The 22,835-nt window shown below is 37.2% G+C and overlaps 1 protein-coding gene across 4 annotated transcripts in view; it reads left to right on the forward strand.

Moving 5' to 3' along the window:
- Positions 1-22,373, forward strand: part of TC2N (tandem C2 domains, nuclear) — a 59,213-nt gene extending 36,840 nt beyond the window's left edge. For all 4 annotated transcript variants that reach the window (XM_036991693.2, XM_036991694.2, XM_036991695.2 and 1 more), the window contains exons 10-12: positions 3,562-3,676; positions 19,206-19,405; positions 21,242-22,373. In XM_036991693.2, the coding sequence (XP_036847588.2) occupies positions 3,562-3,676; positions 19,206-19,405; positions 21,242-21,352 (426 nt within the window). In that variant the 3' untranslated portion in view covers positions 21,353-22,373. The remainder of the gene's footprint in view (positions 1-3,561; positions 3,677-19,205; positions 19,406-21,241) is intronic.
- Positions 22,374-22,835: the final 462 nt, after the last annotated feature.

The raw sequence follows: 22,835 nt of genomic DNA on the forward strand, positions 1-22,835 counted from the left end.
CACCATTCAAATGGATAATTCATATATTAAAACCTTAAAGACTAATAGAGTGTCTCAGAAGATAACTCAGAGAAAGTTCTTCTGGGTCATTGATATTATATCTTACCTGCCTTGGAGAATTGGAATGAATGATATGGCTAAGTTTCCACCAAATTACATTTCATGTATCAGAAGTCTTATACAACATTTTTACATCTGTTTTATGCCAGCTACCAGGGATACAAAGATTGATGGCCTGAAAGAAGAGTTTTCAGACTCTATTGGACCAGTGGATTTATATTACTGAATATGAATGTTTCATGTTATTGGCTAAAGTGAGAATAAATATGCTTTGTTTCCTGTGTTGAGGAGGAAAATTGATTTTATAATTGTGACATTGAAAGAGCCAGACTTACATACCCAACCTCCATAGTAACAGCTGTTACCACAAACAGCAGAACTTTCATGTAGAACTCGTATTTTCCTTAATGCAGTTCTTGACCTTGTGAGATGGTGTATTTTCTTTTTACATATACATATATATATATATATTTAAGTATATATTTTACATATAAAAATATAATATATATATAAAACAATATTATACACAGCAGTAATAGTAGTATAATACCATTCAGGTTCCCAGACCCAATTCCAATGTGTGTAAGTATGTGGGAGGGGGTCTTCCCATGCATACTAACACCAAGCAATATTCAGAACACCAGCAGGATGTTGGAGAACTCAATTCTGATGCTGTCTGTCTGGAGACAGCACCAGATTCCCTAGGTTCAGGGCTCCGTCCTACAAGACTGCCTTCCACCCCCAACTCTAGATGCTGGTCACAAGCCATAGGCAGTTCCCTGTGCTTCTGACCTACCGGCTACAGATTGGAGGTTCCAGTGACCTCCCCCTTAGGTTCAATTAATTTGCTAGATCTGCTCACAGAACTCAGGAAAAACACATTTACCAGTTTAATGAAGGATACTGTAAAGGATACAAGTTAACAGCCAGATGAAGAGATACATAGGGCAAGGTCCCCAAATACAGGAGCTTCTATCCTAGTAGAGCTTGGGGCCTGGCTCTGTGGCATGTGGAGGTGTTATGGTTCCCCAAGCGTAGAGGCTCTCTCTGACTGAGAAGCAGGCTCCAACCCAACAGAGCAGGGAGCAATAAGCTCTTCTCAGGGGTTTTTGTGAGGGCTTCATTGCATAGTCATGATTGACGAAATTATTGGTCATTAGCTGATTCAGCCTCCAGCCCCTGCCCCTTGGGTGGGGATCCAAAAGTATCTTATTAATATGACAAAATACCCATTTCACCTTTATAAAACTCTGTAGTGTTTTCAGGAACTGTGGGTGAAGACAAATATACCGGGGAAATACATATTTGGTCTTATGAATGACCAAATATGTATTTCTTATGACTCATTATATCTCACCTTGACAAACAGTAATGTAAATCCTTACTTGAGAGCCTAAATTTCTGTGTTGAATAATGTGGAGGAGACAAGGTTTGCCTGAAGAAATAACTGACATTTATAGAGACTACTGTGTCACTGACTTGGTCCTAAGTGACTTAAAGCTCACACCAAACGTAAAGAGCTTTTGTTATTCCTGTAGTGGAGACCAAAACATTGAAGGACTTAACAGAGTTCATACAGAAACCTGGGGAGCCAGGATTTGAATGGAGACATTCTGATTCCAGAGCCAGCTTTTTTAAGTCCTCCATGTATTGGTGATATTCTTAAGCATCACCAGATCATAGCTTTCTCTAATTATGGTTAACATGTCACTTTCAACAATTACAGGAAGGCTAATGAGATTTCCTTTTCTTTAAAAAAATGGCATGTTATTTAGAAGTAGAGGTCATATGTCTTCTCCACAGTTTTGTGCTCATTAAAAATGCACAATACATATCAGCTAATCAATTAAAGTTTCTATTTTGGGGGTATTATGAGATTGAAAACCACTCTGAAGAGTTTTTCATGATCTGAATTAATATCCTGAAATGGAAATTGATTTGTGAAGTAAACTTGGCAAGTAAGAAATGACAAACCCATTGCCACATGCTGCTCTGGTTTATGAGAGTGAACTCTCCAGGTGTGTAACACTAAGAGGAGTTTTGCCATCTTTGGATATTTTCATGTCTTATTGCATGTGGGTATAAAACCATAATGAAAAATTCATACCATAGTTTCCTTTTTGTTTTGTAAACAACTGTATTTTTTAGGTGAATTTTTTTAAATGCCACGTACAAGAACATTTTCATTTAGCAAAGGTTTTATTTTGTACATGGCTACTGAATTAGTTCATGTGAAAAGATGTTTTAATCCATTCTTACATTGATTAGAAGCAGAAGCAGTGCATTCACTTATTCCTCAGAATTCAGCATTTGTTGCCAAAATAAACAAGTTTTATCATCATTTTAGACTTTTCAGGGTTGAGTGTAACCTCAACAGTTGAGTTTGTGCTTTTAAGTGATTCAATGTTCACTGTCTATCCTTTGGTTTCTTATGGCATGACCAATTAATTTTAAAACAGTCATGTTTTAAGAAAGTGCCCAATATTCAGTCAGTGATGTGTACGTAGAAAGGTTCTTTTTTCAGTATGAGCCATGAGCCAATTATTGGGCCATACTGGATGATTATCAAACATGAACCTCTTCATGAGGTGTCATTCAGCTCTTCTGTAGCTTTGTTGGAATCAATATGAGCCAAGACTTTTGTGTCTGTCTACGCTCAGCCCTAGTGAGATCTGTTAACATTATGTTCTTTGTTCCCATACTTACTCTGTTCAACATGTGAACAGTAATGTTTTTGTATTTGGACAACTTTATGTTTCTCTCTTATATTTTTTCCTCCAAGGACCTTGGAATCCACAGAAGTAGTCTGGCTTTGTGTTCTATATCACAAATTACTGATTTTCTTTTGCCGTTAGTCAGCAATACTGAAGAGCACATTTAACTTTCCTCCCTAAGTTCCTTCACTTTATTGTTTTCCTCAGGTTTTCCTTGACCTTTTCCTTATTATTTACAGCCCGATCACTTTCACTAGCTCCATTCTTGCCAGCTTTCTTCTTTGGCTTACTTTCATTCAGGATAGTAAATACAGCTTTTAATCCAGAAATTTGTTCATTGTTTTCTGATTTGGGTAGTACCTACTCTGATTTCTACAATTAGGGAAAATAATGACTCTTGTATGTATCATTGCTTATCATATTTCATATGTTCTGAAATAATTCAAATGACTATCTTTAAATCTTTTGAAAGTAGTCTTTATCTCACTGACATTTTCTGTAGTAAAACTGCTTAGGAATTCATTTTGTTTTACTTTGAATTGTCTTTTGGTTTTCCTGATTTTGAAGGATCAGTATGTGGATATATTTTGTATTTTCATAATCCATGAAAGTGAATACCTCATATTTATGGGATCAATGACATTTATCTTAACCATCTCTTGTGACATATGGCTTTATGTGTCAATGGAAAGCAATGCTTTCAAAATTTCTGATGTTAGCTCTTTATTTTGAAATATCCGCAAACTTTATTCTTAATTAGCAAATGATACTTTTTTTTGAAATGCAGGTTTGCCATGCAGAACTTGAATTGGGGACTTGTTTTCAAGCAGTAAATAGCAGAATTCAGTTACAAATTCTTGAGGCACAATACCTTCCAAGTTCATCAACACCTCTGACTTTGAGTAAGTATATCAGTGGTTCAAGGTACAATCTTCATAAAATATTAGAAAATATATTTTTTCCTACACTTAATGGAGGTTAAAATCTTAGTTACTTTTATTATTTAACTTAAATACTTTTAACTTAAAATTATTTTATTGTATTTCAACTTTTAGCCATTGTGACTACTTTAATCTACTGGTCTCTTGATTCTTATCCAGTTTTGACTTCTCTGCATTTCATGCTATTCCTTATTTAGCTCATTAATTTATATAGGTTGAGTGTCCAGAGGACTGTCAGATCTGTTTCACCAAGCTAGATAATTTTTCCTTTCTCTAGGTCTGTGCCCTTTTTTGGATATGCAGCTAGTTAGAAACTTAATTTAAAAAAAGCAAAAATATAAAACCTTAAAACGTTTTTCTTCCTTGTGCATTTAGGCACAACCAGGGGTTCTGATACTTTCTCTTAGGCCTGGTTCACATGGCCACCGCTAGGGCTGGAGATATGAGGTAATCCTACCTAAAGGACTAAGAGTGGGGAATAAGGGTGCTCCTTTTTCCTACCAGAAGAAGAAAAAACATCTGGAGGCTGGCGGCTATATTGTAACTACACAGACTGAAAGTGAATGTGACTGGGCATTCAATTCAGGAAGCTAGGAAGAAACAAAAAACACAAAGGAAAGTAGAAGGAAGGGATTAAAGTCTAAGTGGATAAATATGGAGAAAATAACAAAAGACATAATAAAAAAACTCAAAGCCTTTTCTTTGAAAAGATCATTAAAATAGAGAAACCTGTAGTAGGTTGGATCAAGCAAAAAATAAACATGAACAAGGAAGAGGATATAATTTTGAATTCAGAAGAGATTCAGTAATAAATGACAATACCATTTATAACCATACTAATTCATTTGAACATCTCTATGAAAGAAATTACTTTCTAAGAAAAAATTGTTGAGATTTACTCCAGAAGAGGGATAAAATCTGAATAAAACAGTTACCCTATGAAGGTAAAGAACTGCTTCTACTGAACGCACTATGCGAAGACGATTTTACTGGAACATTCTACCAAAATTTCGAAGAACATATAAATCCTGTTCTACATAAACTTCCAAAGCATGAAAAAAGATGGAAAAAGTACCTTTATGAGGTTAGCACATTCTTGATATCAAAGCAAAGTGCACAAAAGATAGTTATAGACTACCATTACTTATCTAGACAGATAGAACAATTATAAAAACTAAGCAGAGGGGGGAAAAACATGGTGAAGTAGGAAGACAAGGTGGAAACCTCACACACACGAAGGAAGTAACTATAACAAATACAACTTAACCTGAAAATGAACTGAAGACTGCAGAACAGACTACCTACACCTGGTGAAGAGGAGACCACACAGAGATGGGTCAAGTAACAGAGCCATGATCAAGTGGGACCAGGCCCTTCCCCTATCCTGGCCCACAGGCAGGAGGAAGAAGAACAGAGTGGGGAGGAGATAGGTGCTCAGGAACTCTATACACCTGGCCCTGAAGATCAGATCTGGGAACATGAGTCCACATTACATTGTGTCCTGGTGTTAATGGGGTTTGACACCAGGGACAGTTGGAAGACACTGGGAGGCTGGGGTTCCATCCACTTGTGGAGGACAGGCATGCTCCACCAGTCCTGCTGAGACCCAAAGCAAAGGTGGCAGTTGGGAAGATTTGCCAGCAGCGGGAGGGGTACTAGAGGGGTAAGAGGGGTACTCTCTGTGTAGGAGAAAGGGCAGGTCAGCAATACTTCCCTGGCCCTCCCTTGGCCCATCAGGTTCGGCACTCTTAGGAGCCCCAAACACTCCATCCCCCTTACTGGCAGCTGAACTGTGAGGCTCTTTCCTGCACACCACCAGTTCCCTGCTCACTCAGCCCATCAGCATCAGACTTTGCTGCCAGTTAGGCAGAGGGAGGCTTTGAGGCTTTCCTAGCTTTCTTGGCCCTGTCTCAGGTCAATTAGAGAGACAACTGCATGAGCCAGCTCCCAGTGAGCCTTCCTCTCTGGGGGTGGTCAAGCCCAGGGCTAAGAGCCTTGCTGCCACCAGGGAGCACCTATGTGGCTTCTGCCCACAGGCCCTGCCACTGCAACACATCTGTTTCAGAGCCGTGTTACTGCTCTGCCCACTCATCAACACAGCAGCCCCACTATTGCTACAGGGAAGGCAGAGGGCAGCCCTGCCCACAACAATCCGAGCAGAAGTCACTGCTCTGATCACAAAGGGCAGGTTGAGGCAAACTTCTGGCCACAGCAACTGAGATAGACCACTGCCAGCAGACAGACAGAAAGGCAGCTCCACCCAGTGCCCACCAACAGCAACTAGGGCTCCACCACAAATATATAAAGGGAGAAATACAGAAACCCTGACAAAATGAGGAGGCAGAAGAATATGTTCCAAGCAAAACTACAGGATAAGACCAGAAAGAGGGCTAAGTGAAATGGAATTCACCAATTTTCTTGATAAAGATTTCAAAGTAACAGTCATAAAGATGCTCACTGATCTGCTGAAAAGTATTGGAGATCTCAGGGAGGCCTTCAACAAAGAGAAGAGTTGGGAGAGTCACTCAGAGCTCAAGAGTACAGTAACTAAAATGAAATAATACAATGGAGGGAATGAATAATAGATTGCTGCAAGTGGAGGAGACGATGAGGTGGAAATAAGAAAGCAGAAACACAAGCTGAGGAAGCAAAGACAAAATAGAATCTCTGGAATGAATGACGAGGGCATATGACAACTCCAAATGAAATGATATTTGCATAATAGCAGTACCAAAAGAAGAAGAGAGAGACAAAGGGATAGAAAGTTTCTTTGAGAAAATAATTGTTGAAAACTTCCCTAGTGTGGGGAAGGAAATAGACACTCAGGTCATGGAAGCACAGAGAGTCCCTAACAAAAGGGACTCTAGGAAGATAGCACCAAGGCATATAATAATTAAAATGACAAAGATTAAGTATAGGGAGAGAGTATTGAAAGCAACCAGAGAGAGAAAAAAGATTACTTACAAGGGAAACCCCATCAGGTTATTAAGTAGACTTCTCAGCAAAAACTTTACAGGCCGGAAGGTAGTGGCATGAAATATTTAATGTATTGAAACAGAAGGACCTTTAACCAAGACTCATCCGTCCAGCAAGATTATCATTCAAATTTTAAGGAGAGATTAAACATTTCCCAGGTAAATGAAGGCTGGAGGAATTTATAACCACTAAATCAGCATTAAAGGATATATTAAAGGGATTTCTGTAGTTGGAAATGTTCATAGGCTTAAATAGTTCTCACCAGTGAAAATAAACCCACAGTAAAGGTGTAGACCAATTACTTACCAAGCAAGTATGAAATTAAAAGCAGAAAACCAACTATATACAAAATCAGTGAAGGGAAACACAAAAAATGCAGATTATGACATCTAATACAAAAAGTGTGGAGGGGGAGAAGAAGAAAAAAGTACTTTCAGATTGTGTTTGAAATAGAGCACTCATCAACTAACATGGCCTGTTAGGTAGTCAGGAAGCTATCCTTGAACCTACTATGGTAACCACAAACCCAAAGCCCGTAAGAGATACATAAAATAAAAAGAGAAATCCAGTCACAACATAAAGAAAATGATAAAATAACAAAAGAAGAGTATAAGAGATGAAGAAAGGAACAGAGAGGAACTATAAAAACAACCAGAAAACAAATAATAAAATGGAAATAAGTACATACCTATCAATAATTACCTTAAATATAAATGAACTGAGTGTACTAATCAAAAGATATGGAGTGGCGGAATGGATAAAGAAATGACCCATCCATATGCTGCTTACAAGAGACTCATTTCAGACCCAAAGACATACACACACTAAAAGTGAAGGGATGCAAAAAGATAATTCATGCAAATAAAAGGGAGAAAAAGGCAGGAGTAGCAGTACTTAATATCAGACAGAATAGATTACAAAACAAAGAAATTAACAAGTTATAAAGAAGGATATTACATACAGGGGTCAGTCAAACAAGAGGATATAACCATATAAATATCTATGTACCAAATACAGGAGCACCTAAATGTGTAAAACAGATGCTAACAGAATTAAAGGGGGAAATAGACTGCCATTCATTCATTTTAGGAGATGTTAACGTGCCATTCACATCAATAGATACCCAGACAGAGAATAAATAAATAAACCAAACATTCTACCAAACATTTAAAGAAGAGCTAATATCCACCCTGTTTAAAATATTCAAAAAACTAGAAGAGGAAAACTGGACAGCTACATGCAAGAGAATGAAACTGGATTATTGTCTAACCCCATACACAAAAGTAAACTTAAAATGGATCACAGACCTGAATGTAATTCATGAAACCATAAAACTCTTAGAAGAAAACATAGGCAAAAATCTCTTGAATATAAACATGAGCAACTTTTTCCTGAATACATATCCTCAGGCAAGGGAAACAAAGTAAAAAATGAACAAATGGGACTACATCGTGCTAAAAAGCTTCTGTACAGCAAAGGATACTATCAGCAGAATAAAAAGGCATCCTACAGTATGGGAGAATATATTTGTAAATGACATATCTGATAAGGGGTTAACATCCAAAATATATAAAGAACTCATACTCCTGTACTCCTCAATATAACCCTATTAAAAAATGGATGGAGGATATGAACAGATAATTCTCCAAAGAAGAAATTCAGGTGGCCAACAGGCACATGAAAAGATGCTCCACATTGCTAATTATCAGGGAATGTAAATTAAAACCACAATGAAATATCAGCTCACCCAGTTAGGATGGCCAGCATAGAAATGACTAGGAACAACAAATGCTGGTGAGGATGTGGAGAAAGGGGAACCCTCTTACACTGCTGGTGGGAATGTAAACTAGTTCAACCAGTGTGGAAAGCAGTATGGACATGCCTCAAAAAACTAAAAATAGAAACACCATTTGACCCAGGAATTCCACTCCTGGGAATTTACCCTAAGAATGCAGTTTCCCAGTCTCAAAAAGATATATGTACCCCTATGTTTATCACAGCACTTTTTACAATAGCCAAGATATGGAAGCAACCTAAGTGTCCATCAGTAGATGAATGGATAAAAAAGATGTGGTACATATATGCAATGGAATATCATTCAGCCATAAGAAGAAAACATATCCTACCATTTACAACAACGTGGATGGAGCTAGAGGGTATTATCCTCAGTGAAATAAGCCAGGCAGAGAATGACAAGTATCAAATGATTTCACTCATCTGTGGAGTATAAGAACAAAGCAAAAACTGAAGGAACAAAACAGCAGCAGACTCACAGAACCCAAGAATGGATTAACACTTGCCAAAGGGAAAGGAACTTGGGTGGTGGTTGGGAAGGGAGGGAGAAGGGGAATAAGGAGCATCACGATTAGCACACATAATGTACTGGGGGAGCACGGGGAAGGCAGTATAACAGAGAATATGAGTAGTGGTTCTATAGCATCTTACTACGCTGATGGACAGTGACTGTAATGGGGTATGTGGTGGGGACTTGATAATGGGGGGAATCTAGTAACCACAATGTTGCTCATGTAATTGTATATTAATAATACCAAAAAAAAAAGAATTGTATCTTAAAAAAAAAAATACTAGAAGAGGAGGGACTACTTCCAAACTCATTCTATGAGGCCTACATCACTCTAATACCAAAACCAGACAAAGACACTACAAAAAAGGAAATCTTAGAACAGAGACCAGTATCCCTGATGAACATAGATGCAAAAATCCTCAACAAAATATTAGCAAACTGAATTCAAAAATACATCAAGAGAGTCATCCATCTTGACCAAATGAGATTAATTCTGAGGTTGCAGGAACCGTACAATCTTTGTTAGTCAACATTATACACCATATTAACAAAAAGGTTTCAACCAATATTCACCACATGATCATCTCAATAGATGTTGAAAATGCATTTGATGAGGAGGAGGAGCCAAGATGATGACATGAGCAGGGCAGCAGAAATCTCCTCCCAAACCATATATATTTTTGAAAATACAACAAATACAACTATTCCTAAAAGAGAAACCAGATGATACAGTACAACAGCCAGGCTACATCTACATCTGCCAGAACTCAGCATCTCACGAAGGGGTAAGATACAAGCCAGGGCCTGGCAGGACCCGAGCACTCCCCCCACCCGAGCCCACTGGCGGGAGGAGAGGAGTCAGAGCGGAGAGGGAGTGGAATCCCAGGACTCCTAAATAACAAGCCCTAGTAATCCTCACTAGGAGCGCAGACACACATTGCATGGTGTGCTGGATATTAGGGAAATGGAAAAGTAAAATCTGCGAGCGAGTACCCACAGCCGGCTCCCCTGTGACAAAAGAAAAGACTTTTTTTTAAAAGTCTTAAAGGGACAGAGAAAGGGCTTCGCAGCTGGTTGGAATCATCTCGGCACACTCAGCCCAGCAGACTGGGAATTCTGAGGAGCTTTGGATACTACAGCCCCCTGGGAGGCAGTGCAGCTCTGAAACCCCTCATGGTGATAAACAGCCTGCCATTCATTCCCCCTCTGGTGCAGCCCCACCAAAGCGGCAGAGTAGCCTGAGAGCGGCCATGCCACAGCTGCCGCCCAGAGGGTCCTCCCAGTGCACAGCCGCCCGGACCAGACACTGGGGCCGCCGCTGGTGCTCAGCTGCCCAGCGCAGGCAGAGGAAGCCGGAGCAGGGTGTGAAGGGGCGCTGTTCTCGCAGGAGAGGACACCCAGCATACCTGCCTCTCCCTGCAGGGCTCTGGGCTGCCCTGCCCACAGTGGCTTGAGATTAACTGGGATGCTGCTCCTGGTGTGAGGGTGACCGACACTGGCAGTAGAGTTGGGAACGGCAACCAGCAAGCAGGAAGGGACTTTCTTCTCCCAGCTGACACACATGCCACCTATGACTACCTCTATCACCATGAAAAGGCAGAAGAATTTGGTCCAGTCCAGAATTACCCAGACAAGCCCCAAGAGAGGACCTGGGGAGACAGATATAACCAATCTTCCTGAAAAGAATTCAAAATAAAGGTCATAACCATGCTGATGGACCTGCAGAGAAATATGCAAGAGCTAAAGGATCGAGTTAAGAGGGAGAATATAGAAATAAAATAATCTCTGGAAGGACTTAAGAGCAGACTGGATGAGGTGCAAGAGACCATTAATGGAATAGAAATCAGAGAATAGGAATACAGAGAAGCTGAGGCAGAGAGAGATAAAAGGATCTCCAGGAATGAAAGAATACTAAGAGAACTGTGTGACAAATCCAAACAGAACAATGTCCACATTATAGGGGTACCAGAAGAAAAAGAGAGAAAAAGGGATAGAAAGTGTATTTGAGGAAATAATTGCTGAAAATTTCCCGAAATTGGGGGAGGAAATAGTCTCTCAAACCACAGAAGCCCACAGAACTCCCAACAGAAGGGACCCAAGGAGGACAACACCAAGACACATAATTAAAATGGGAAAGATCAAGGACAAGGACAGAGTATTAAAGGCAGCTAGAGAGAGAAAAGAAGTCACCTCCAAAGGAAAACCCATCAGGCTATCATCAGACTTCTCAACAGAAACCTTACAGGCCAGAAGAGAATGGCATGATATCTTTAATGCAATGAAACAGAAGGGCCTTGAACCAAGGATACTGTATCCAGCACGATTTCATTTAAATATGAAGGAGGGATTAAACAATTCCCAGACAAGCAAAAGTTAAGGGAATTTGCCTCTCACAAACCACCTCTACAGGATATTTTAGAGGGAATGCTCTAGATGGAAGCACTCCTAAGGCTAAGTAGATGTCACTAGAGAAAATAAAATCACAGCAGAGAAAGCAGAACAACCAAATACTAACTAAAGGCAAAAAAATAAAGTCAACTACTCACAAAAGCAGTCAAAGGAAACACAAAAGAGTACAGAATAAAACACCTAACATAAAGAATGGAGGAGGAGGAATAAGAAGGGAGAGAAATAAAGAATCATCAGACTGTGTTTATAATAGCTTAATAAGCGAGTTAAGTTAGACAGATAGTAAAGAAGCTACTCTTGAAACTTTGGTAACCATGAACCTAAAGCCCGCAATGGCAGTAAGTACATATCTTTCAGTAATCACCCTAAATGTAAATGGACTGAATGCACCAATCAAAAGACACAGAGTAATAGAATGGATAAAAAAGCAAGACCCATCTCTATGCTGCTTACAAGAGACTCACCTCAAACCCAAAGACATACACAGATTAACAGTCAAGGGATGGAAAAAGATATTTCATGCAAACAACAGGGAGAAAAAAAGCAGATGTTACAGTACTTGTATCAGACAAAATAGACTTCAAAACAAAGAAAGTAACAAGAGACAAAGAAGGACGTTACATAATGATAAAGGACTCAGTTCAACAAGAGGATATAACCATTACAAATATATATGCACCCAATACAGGAGCACCAACATATGTGAAACAAATACTAACAGAACTAAAGGAGGAAATAGAATGCAATGCATTCATTTTAGGAGACTTCAACACACCACTCACTCCAAAGGACAGATCCACCAGACAGAAAATAAGTAAGGACACAGAGGTACTGAACAACACACTAGAACAGATGGACCTAATAGACGTCTATAGAACTCTACACCCAAAAGCAGCAGGATACACATTCTTCTTAAGTGCACATGGAACATTCTCCAAAATAGACCACATACTAGGCCACAAAAAGAGCCTCAGTAAATTCAAAAAGATTGAAATCCTACCAACCAACTTTTTAGACCGCAAAGATATAAAACTAGAAATAAATTGTACAAAGAAAACAAAAAGGCTCACAAACAAATGGAGGCTTAACAACATGCTCCTAAATAATCAATGGATCAATGACCAAATTAAAATAGAGATCAAGCAATATATGGAGACAAATGAAAACAACAGCACAAAGCCCCAGCACAAAGTATTCTTCAGTGGGACACAGCAAAGGCAGTTCTAAGAAGGAACTATACAGCAATCCAGGCATATTTAAAGAAGGAAGATCAATCCCAAATGAATAGTCTAAAGTCACAATTATTGAAATTGGAAAAAGAAGAACAAATGAGGCCCAAAGTCAGCAGAAGGAGGGACATAATAAAGATCAGGGAATAAATAAATAAAATTGAGAAGAAAAAATCAATAGAAAAAATCAATGAAACCAAGAGCTGGTTCTTTGAGAAAATAAACAAAATAGATAAACCCCTAGCCAGACTTATTAAGAGAAAAAGAGAATCTACACGCATCAACAGAATCAAAAATGAGAAAGGAAAAATCATGATGGGCCCCACAGAAATACAAAGAATTATTAGAGAATACTATGAAAATCTATATGCTAACAAGCTGGAAAACCTAGAAGAAAGGAGAACTTCCTAGAAAAATACAACCTTCCAAGGCTAACCAAGGAAGAAACAGAAAATCTAAACAGACCATTTACCAGCAACGAGATTGAATTGGTAATCAAAAAACTACTCAAGGACAAAACGACTGGGCCAGATGAATTGATCACTGAATTTTATCAGACACATAGAGAAGACATAATACCCATTCTCCTTAAAGTTTTCCAAAAAATAGAAGAGGAGGGAATACTTCCAAACTCATTCTGTGAAGCTAGCATCACTCTAATACCAATACCAGGCAAAGACTCCACCAGAAAAGAAAAATTACAGACCAATATCCCTGATGAACATAGATGCAAAAACACTCAACAAAATATTAGCAAACCAAATTAAAATATACACCATGATCAAGTGGGATTCATCTCAGGGATGCAGGGATGGTACAGAATTCGAAAATCCATCAACATCATCCACCACATCAACAAAAAGAAGGACAAAAATCACATGATAATCTCCATAGACGCTGAAAAGCATTCGACAAAATTCAACATCTATTCATGATAAAAGCTCAACAAAATGGGTATAGAGGGCAAGTACCTCAACATAATAAAGGCCATACATGACAAACCCACAGCCAATATCATACTTAACAGCGAGAAGCTGAAAACTTTTCCTCTAAGATTGGGACCAAGACAGGGATGCCCACTCTCCCCACTGTTATTCAACATAGTACTGAAGGTCCTAGCCATGGCAATCAGACAACACAAAGAAATACAGGCATCCAGATTGGTAAAGAATAAGTCAAAGTGTCCTTATTTGCAGATGACATGACACTGTACATAAAAAACCCTAACGATTCCACTCCAAAACTACTAGAACAAATACTGGAATTCAGCAAAGTTGCAGGATACAAAATTAACACACAGAAATGTGTTGCTTTCCTATACACTAACAATGAACTAGCAGAAAGAGAAATCAGGAAAACAATCCCATCCACAATTGCATCAAAAAGAGTAAAATACCTAGGAATAAACCTAACCAAGGCAGTGAAAGACCTATACCCTGAAAACTACAAGACACTCTTAAGAGAAATTAAAGAGGACACTAACAAATGGAAACTCATCCCATGCTCTTGACTAGGAAGAATTAATATTGTCAAAATGGTCATCCTGCTTTAAGCAATCTACAGATTCATTGCAAACCCTATAAAAATACCAACAGCATTCTTCAACAAACTAGAACAAATAGTTTTAAAATTCATATGGAACCACCAAAACCCCAAATAGCCAAAGCAATCCTGAGAAGGAAGAATAAAGTGGGGGAGATCTCACTTCCCAACTTCAAGCTCTACTGCAAAGCCACAGTAATTAAGAAAATTTGGTACTGGCACAAGAACAGACCAGTGGAACAGAATAGAAACTCTGGACATTAACCCAAACATATATGATCATTTAATATATGATAAAGGACCCATGGACATACAGTGGGGAAATGACAGCCTCTTCAACAAGTGGTGTTGGCAAAACTGGACAGCTACATGTAAGAGAATGAAACTGGATCATTGCCTAACCCCATACACAAAAGTAAATTTGAAATGGATTAAAGACTTGAATTTAAGTCATGAAACCATGAAACTCTTAGAAAAAAACATAGGCAAAAATACCTTGCACATAAACATGAGCGACTTCATGAACATATCTCCCCTGGGCAAAGAAAACAAAAGCAAAAATGAACAAGTGGGACTATATCAAGCTGAAAAGCTTCTGTACAGCAAAGGACACCACCAGTAGAACAAAAAGGCATCCTACAGTATGGGAGAATATATTCATAAATGACAGGTCCGATACAGGATTGACATCCCAAATATGTAAAGAGCTCACCCACCTCAACAAACAAAAAGCAAATAATCCAATTAAAAAATGGTTAGAGGAGCTGGACAGAGTGTTCTCCAGATAAGAAATTCAAATGGCCAATAGACACATGAAAAGATGCTCCACATCACTAGTCATCAGAGAAATGCAAATTAAAACCACAATGAGATATCACTTCACACCAGTAAAGATCGCCACCATCCAAAAGACAAACAACAATAAATGTTGGCGAAGTTGCTGAGAAAGGGGAACCCTCCTGTACTGCTGGTGGGAATGTAAATTATTAGTTCAACCATTGTGGAAAGCAGTATGGAGGTTCGTCCACAAACTCAAAATCTCAAAATAGAAATCCCATTTGACCCAGGAATTCCACTCCTAGGAATTTACCCTAAGAATGCAGCAGCCCAGTTTGAAAAAGATCTATGCACCCCTATGTTTATCACAGCACTATTTACAGTAGCAAAGAAATGGAAGCAACCTAAGTATCCATCAATAGATGAATGGATAAAGAAGATGTGGTACATATACACAATGGAATATTATTTAGCCATAAGAAGAAAACAAATCCTACCATTTGCCACAACATAGATGGTGCTAGAGGGGATTATGCTCAGTGAAATAAGCCAGGCAGAGAAAGACAAGTACCAAATGATTTCACTCATCTGTGGAGTATAATAACAGAGAAAAAAACTGAAGGGGCAAAACAGCAGCAGACTCACAGAACCCAAGAATGGACTAACAGTTATAAAAGGAAAGGATTGGGGAGGATGGGTGGGAAGGGAGGGTAAGGGGGCAGAATAAAAAAGAAAGGGGGCACTATGATTAGCATCTGCAATGTGGGATGGGGGCACGGGGAGGACTGTGCAACACAGAGAGGACAAGTAGTGATTCTACTGCATCTTACTATGCTGATGGACAGTGACTGTAATGGGGTTTGTGCGGGAGACCTGGTGATGGGGGAGTCTAGTAAACATAATGTTCCTCATGTAATTTTACACTAACCATACAAAATAAAAAAAAGCATTTGACAAAATTCAACATCCATTCATGATAAAAACTCTCAACCAAATGGGTATAGAGGGTACTTACCTCAACATAATAATGGTCATATATAACAAACCACAGCTAACGTACTCAGTGACAAAAGGCTGAAAACTTCCTCTAAAATCAGGAACAAGACAAGGATGTCTGCTGTCACCACTTTTCTTCAACAAAGTACTAGAGGTCCTAGCCACAGCAGACAAAAAGACAGATGCATCCAAATTGGTAAGGAAGAAGTTAAACTGTCATTTACAGATGACATATTATACATAGAAAACCCTAAAGATTCCACCAAAAAACTATTAAAACTAGTAACTGAATTCAGCAAAGTACCAGGATACAAAATTAATACACAGAAATCTGTTGCATTCCTACATACTAACAATGTACTAGCAGAAAGAGAAATTAAGATAACAATTCCATTCACAGTTGTATCAAAAAGAATAAAATACCTAGGATTAAACCAAGGAGGTGAGAGACCTTCACTCTGAAAACAAAGACATTCATGAGAAAAATTAAAGAAGACACCAATAAATGAAAATCTATCCCATGCTTGTGGATAGGAAGAATTAATGTCAAAATAGCCTTAATGCCCAAAGCAATTTACAGATTCAGTGCAATCCATATCAAAATACCAATAGCATTTTTCAATAAACTAGAACAAATAGTTCTAAAATTCATATGGAACCACAGAAGACCCTATACAGCCAAAGCAATCCTGAGAAAGAACAAAGCTGGGGGAATTATGCTTACTGACTTCGACCTCTTCTACAAAGCTACAGTAATCAAAACAGTGTGGTACTGGCACAAGAACAGACCCATAGAACAATGGAACAGAGTAGAGACCTCAGATATAACCTATGCATATAAGGGCAATTAATATATGATAAAATAGCCATGAATATACAACACAGAAAAGACAGCTTCTACAGTAACTGGTGTTGGGAAAACTGGACAGCTACATGCAAGAGAATGAAACTGGATTACAGTCTAACTCCATACATGAAAGTAAACTCAAAATGGACCAATGACCTGAATGTTAAGTCATGCAACCAGAAACCCTTAGAAGAAAACATAGGTAAAAATCTCTTGAACATAAGCATGAACCATTTTTTTTCCTGTACACATCTCAGGCAAAGTAAACAAAATAAAAAATGAACAAGTGGAACTTCATCAAACTAAAAACCGTCTGTACAGCAAAGGACACTATTAGAAGAACAAAAAGGTAACCCAAAGTATTGGAGAATATATTCATAAATGATCTTTCTAATAAGGGGTTAACATCTAAAGTATATAAATAACTCATACACCTCAACACCAGAAAAACAAATAACCTGATTAAAAAATGGGCAGAGGGCCTGAACAGACATTTCTCCAAAGAAGAAATACAGGTGGCCAACAGGCACATGAAAAGATGTGTCCATATTGCTAATCCTCAGGGAAATGCAAATCAAAACCACAGTGAGACACCACCTCACACCAGTTAGGATGGCCACTATCCAAAAGACAAGAAATAGCAAGTGTTTGTGAGGATGTGGAGAAATGGGAACACTCCTACACTGTTGGTGGGAATGTAAATTGGTACAGCCACTGTGGAACACAGTATTTGGGGTTCCTCAAAAAACTAAAAATAGAAACATATGATTCAGTAAAATTCCACTTCTAGGAATTTACCCCAAAGAAACAAAGTTCCTAATTCAAAAAGATGTTTGCACCCCTATGTTTATCACCATATTATTTACAATAGCCAAGATATGGAAGCAGCTTAATTGTCCAGCAATAGGTGAATCGGTAAAGACAATGTACATATACACAGTGGAATATTCCTCAGCCATAATAAAAAGAATCCTGCCATTTGCAGCAACATGGAAGGATATAGAAGGTATTGAACTAAGTGAAACAAGCCATGCAGAGAAAGACAAATACCATATGATTTCACTTATTTGTGGAATATAAATACAAGCAAAACAAAATGAACAAAATAACAGTGACTCATAGACACTGAGAAGTGACTGGTGGTTACCATTGGTTACCATCGGGGAGGGGTTGAGGTGGTGGTTTGAAGGGTGAGGGAGATAAAGGGGCACAAAAATCTCAGTGATAATGTAGATTGGGGATGGGGATAGTAATAACGCATGAAGAATATAGCCATTGATTCTGTAACATCTTCCTATGTTGACAGATAGTAACTTCAGTAGTGGGGGTGAGGATTTAATAATACGGCTAACTGTTGAACTACTGTGATGTATATTTGAAATCAGTGTAAGATTATATATCGATGATACTTCACTTAAAAAAATGCAGAAAAAAAAAACTAAGCAAATAAAGTTGAATGTGGCATCAAAAGAGTAAGTTACCAGGACTACATAGGGTTAATTCTAGGAAACAAGGACAGCATTTACAGATGCAGTTTATTACATTAACAGGCGTCTTCCTTTAATCAAAACCTATGAACAGAATTACCAGTGATCTCCATTTTGTAAATCTAATGGTCATTCTCATCCTCACTTTGATGCTCCCTCCTTTTTGGAAGTGCCCTCCTCACTTTCTTGCTGCTCTGGCAACCCCAGTTCTCTCCCAGGGCTACTCAGGTTAGTCAGACTGCCCTTTTTGCTTGAGCTGTAGGTTCTGTGGGTCAGGCTACGGTGTCTGCTTGGATGAAGAGCTCTATAAATTTGAATTTACCCAGTGCAGTTCCCATCTTTAAAGCGTTGACTCTCCTACAGGTCCTTCCAGCTTTTGGCCAATCTTTATTTAGTGTTTGAACAGTTGTTTTTTTATATTTTCCCAGAGTTATAATTGTTATATGTGGGAAGGTTAGTTTGTACAAGCTATTAGGCTATCACTGGAAGCACTATATCTCAAATTTATTTAAAGAATAGATTTTCTCTAGCTGGACATGTGTATAACTTCTGGAGTCTAAGCAAAGAATTTTACCCATGTTAAAATTGAGAAATAAATGCCTCCAGCTGTCCAAAGAGTTGGCACCTCTTGTGTAATCCTTTTCAGTGTGTATTCCTTTGCTGCTGATAGTTATTTATGCCTACAATCCCAGTCTTTGATGGCATTCAGATTAGAGGAAGATTAAATTTGAGGTTACAGTAGTTATTTGTGAAGTTTAATAAAAATCGTAGTTTACTAGAGTTGTTTTGTGTTAAGAGAATAACTCATCAGATTTTTACAAGCAGTTTATTTATATTTTTACAGTAAATATAATATGTACATATATGTCTTTATGTGGTATTTTAAATGAAATTTTATATATCAAAATTTATTATTTTTTAGGTTTTTTTGTGAAGGTGGCAATGTTTAGCTCAGGAGAGTTGATTTACAAAAAAAAGACACGTTTACTGAAGGCCTCCAATGGAAGAGTGAAGTGGGGAGAGACTATGATTTTTCCACTTTTACAGAATGAAAAAGAAATTCTTTTTCTCATTAAGCTTTATAGTCGAAGCTCTGTAAGAAGACGACACTTTGTGGGGCAGGTTAGTAGGGAGTTTTTATCTTGAATTCTTTCATTGTACTTTCCTATATATTTAAGCAGTTGGTTAACAAAGGAAATAAAGGATAAAATTGAAGTTGAATGGAGTAAAATTCTTCAACATCATAAATTAAAATCCAGCGTTACCACAAAAAAATCAAATCTTGTCAGACCTTTGCTTTAATTGAAATAGTTGGAATGTCCGAATAATCAAGCTTCTTAATTTAAAATAAGTCTTTTCTTAGCTTTTCAACTTTAGAACTGTAAGGAAGATAAATTTTTCAGTACTGCTGACTTGTTCCTTGTGAAGGAGGTAACCCTAAGTATTTAAATCAAATTTCTTAAGGCTGCAGATATCCAACTCTATTGTTTCATGTTCAATTTAAAATTTAACTCAATGCTATCAGCTGAATTATGTCAGATTTGAATTCCTAAACATCAATTTTAACAGTGGTTGTGATATTTCTTAGTTAATATTAAGATGTTATTAGCATTAACATTAGATGTTATTAGCAATTTATGTGAAATCATCAAGTTGTATGTGAATTTTCAAGGATTGATGTTAACTATGGCTCACTTCTTCATAATATTTTTCCTAAAATATTTGTAAAAAACATAGTTTTGTTTTTTATTTACTCTTATTTGGAAAAGAGTTTGAAATCGAGAATTCATATAACTAGCACACTTTTCATAGCCATTAGGACTATGAAGTGAATTCACTTAAAGTTTTTTTGTATCATCAAGTTCAACTCATATGTGAGTGGAATAGGAGATTTACATAACATGATTTTCAGGATAACTTTTTCGACGATTTCATTCTCTTGGTTGGGATTCTGGTTAAAAATAGTTCTGGAAAGGTTCTTGCTGGTCATCTGTTCCCTGTGGCTTCTCTGGTAGCCTGAGGAGCCATCAGTGATGACATAGCCAAGTGGTGGAATCAAGGTCTACTATTCCTGTATCAACTGGAGTTCTTTGATGTTATCTGTTTTATGTATTGGATTTGTTTATAAGATTTTATTTGAAGGAAAAGTTCTTCAGACTAAGAAATTAAGGGGAAAAATTTTGTTTGAAAACTAGTGATCGGCTCCAATTTCTTTATTTAAAATAATTAGAACTGAGTCTCAGAGAAGTTAGTTCCCCAATAACTTTTGCTATTGCCATTTGTTAGTGCCAGAGCTGAGGTGAGAATTCAGGTTTTGGATGCCTTGTTCATCTGGCCTCCACATCTAACCGTCATGACATCTTATATTTGCATAACACTAGATAGTTTTCCAAGTTCATGCACACCTATTATCTAAAGTTACATAAGTGATAGTACTGTGAAATTATTTACTAGGGGTCAAGAATGACTATTAGATTTAAAATTACAAATTACAGTTTACAAGTTAAAGTTTACAAATTAAAAATCAGTTTTATTTAATGTAAAAGCTGCTTAAAAATTCACATTCCTTACCAACCTAATTTAAATGATTAAATTGTCTAGGTTAATATTTACAAAATGAAGTGATCAAGACCAATTGCAAGTTGAGCTCCTAGATTTTTTATTGAATAAGAAAGGATATTAATAACTCTTGGGGGAAATGATATTGCAATATCTCACATTGAATTTTTAAATTGAGTTGTGTCATATAAAATAGTCTTCAGAGTGACTAGGTTAAATGTTTTAACATTTAAGTTTCAGATAGAGAAATCAAACAATGTTTTAGAAAAATGAAAAGATGTTTAATTGCATATGTGTAAACCAAACTTCCAGTTGTCTTTCATGAATAAGGGTAATTAACTGTTTGAACTCAGTTACCATTCATTGTGTTATGTTAAATGATGTATTGTTCCTTTACAGATTTGGATAAGCGAAGAGAGTAATAACCCGGAAGCAGCAAACCAGTGGAAAGAGACAGTTACAAATCCAGAAAAAGTTGTTATCAAGTGGCACAAATTAAATCCATCTTGAAGACTTCACACATTAGTAGGGTGAAGAACTTGATATTCTTTTAGAAGACTTAAAATTTCAATTTGCTACCAATGAGAAGAGACAAATCATTTGTCAATTCATTTATGGAGGCCATAATTGTAGTATAAATGGATCTTTTAGAAAATTATAACAAATATAGAATAAATTATATCAGATATCCAAAATAAAGGAAATGTTTTAAAGCTGTGCCAAAATAGACAATAAAATAAAAAGTGGTATGACTAGGGCAACTAAATAAATTATAAAATCAATGAGAATATAAACCATAGGTAGTTGTTGCTAATACTATGTTTATAGGGTTTTTTTTGGTTTTCAAAATCTAGTATGTCAAGGCTCTGTTAGTACTGTTGGGCAGTTAGAAGACTTTACCACTATTTCAGCGCTAATCATTACTGATTAGATCTTGACTCCACTATTTAGCTCTTGCTATATATTTTCTCTTAGAAAGCAAAACTGAGCAGAACCTCTTCAGCTCCTCAGTTTTTAGGGAAAGTTTGTCCTGTGTTGATAATTTCTTGCCCATAAGGCATCCCATTGCTACTTTGTAAGCTATTTATCTCCAAGAAACTTCAGATGTAGAACACTACATTTTGGCAAGAATAAACAAAAATACCAGAGGTTGAAGTTTATTTGGAAAACCAGTATATACATATATTGATAAATTTTCCTCCTTCAAATACTTTACTCTTTGTTTTAATTGGAGTTGAAATAAGACTATCATCCATATAGCCCATCCTGATTAGCAGAATTAAGTGAGCTTAAATAACAAATTCAGTATTTTATACAATCCCTTGTTTTTAGTTTTTTAAATACGAATTACTTGTTCTGTAATCCACAATATTAGAGTATTTTCCCATGTTTTTCAAATAATCATACATGATAACACTGTATAGCAAATATTTGCTATTGCAGTTTCTCACAGGTAATCATTAGAACTCAGTATGTCAGGATAATTTCAGTTTAGTTGACCACACAAACCATGACCAAAAGAACAGCTGTTTAAGAAACAGTGCCAACCCTGATCTTGGAAAATTTGACTTTATTTTTGATAATGAGTAGACCAAGTTCTGTATGTTCATGGCCTTACGTTTTTCTTTCTTACCTTGTCTCACACATGTCAAGAGATAGACGGTGATATTTTAGGTTAGAAGTATACTTTGCTATAGCTTAAACATGTCCTCTGTCCAGTTCTTACATTCTGTGTATCTTATTAAGGTTTTTCCAATTGCCCTTTTCCTAGTTACCAGTTCCTCAAGCTACAAAATAGACATAACTTTACACACCCTTTGATTTCACTGCCTAGAGTTTATTGTTATACCAGTGGTGTATACAGGTTCTCTCTGACATTGTGTATTTTGAAATAATTTTTTTTAGATTTGTGAAAAATGGCTTATTGGTCAGTACTCCTATGGGCTTTTAAGAGAAATCACTTTGGCAGTGTTTTGAATTTTTGAGACAAACA

This window comes from Manis javanica, chromosome 8, assembly GCF_040802235.1.
Source record: "Manis javanica isolate MJ-LG chromosome 8, MJ_LKY, whole genome shotgun sequence".
Classification (NCBI taxonomy): Eukaryota; Metazoa; Chordata; class Mammalia; order Pholidota; family Manidae; genus Manis; species Manis javanica.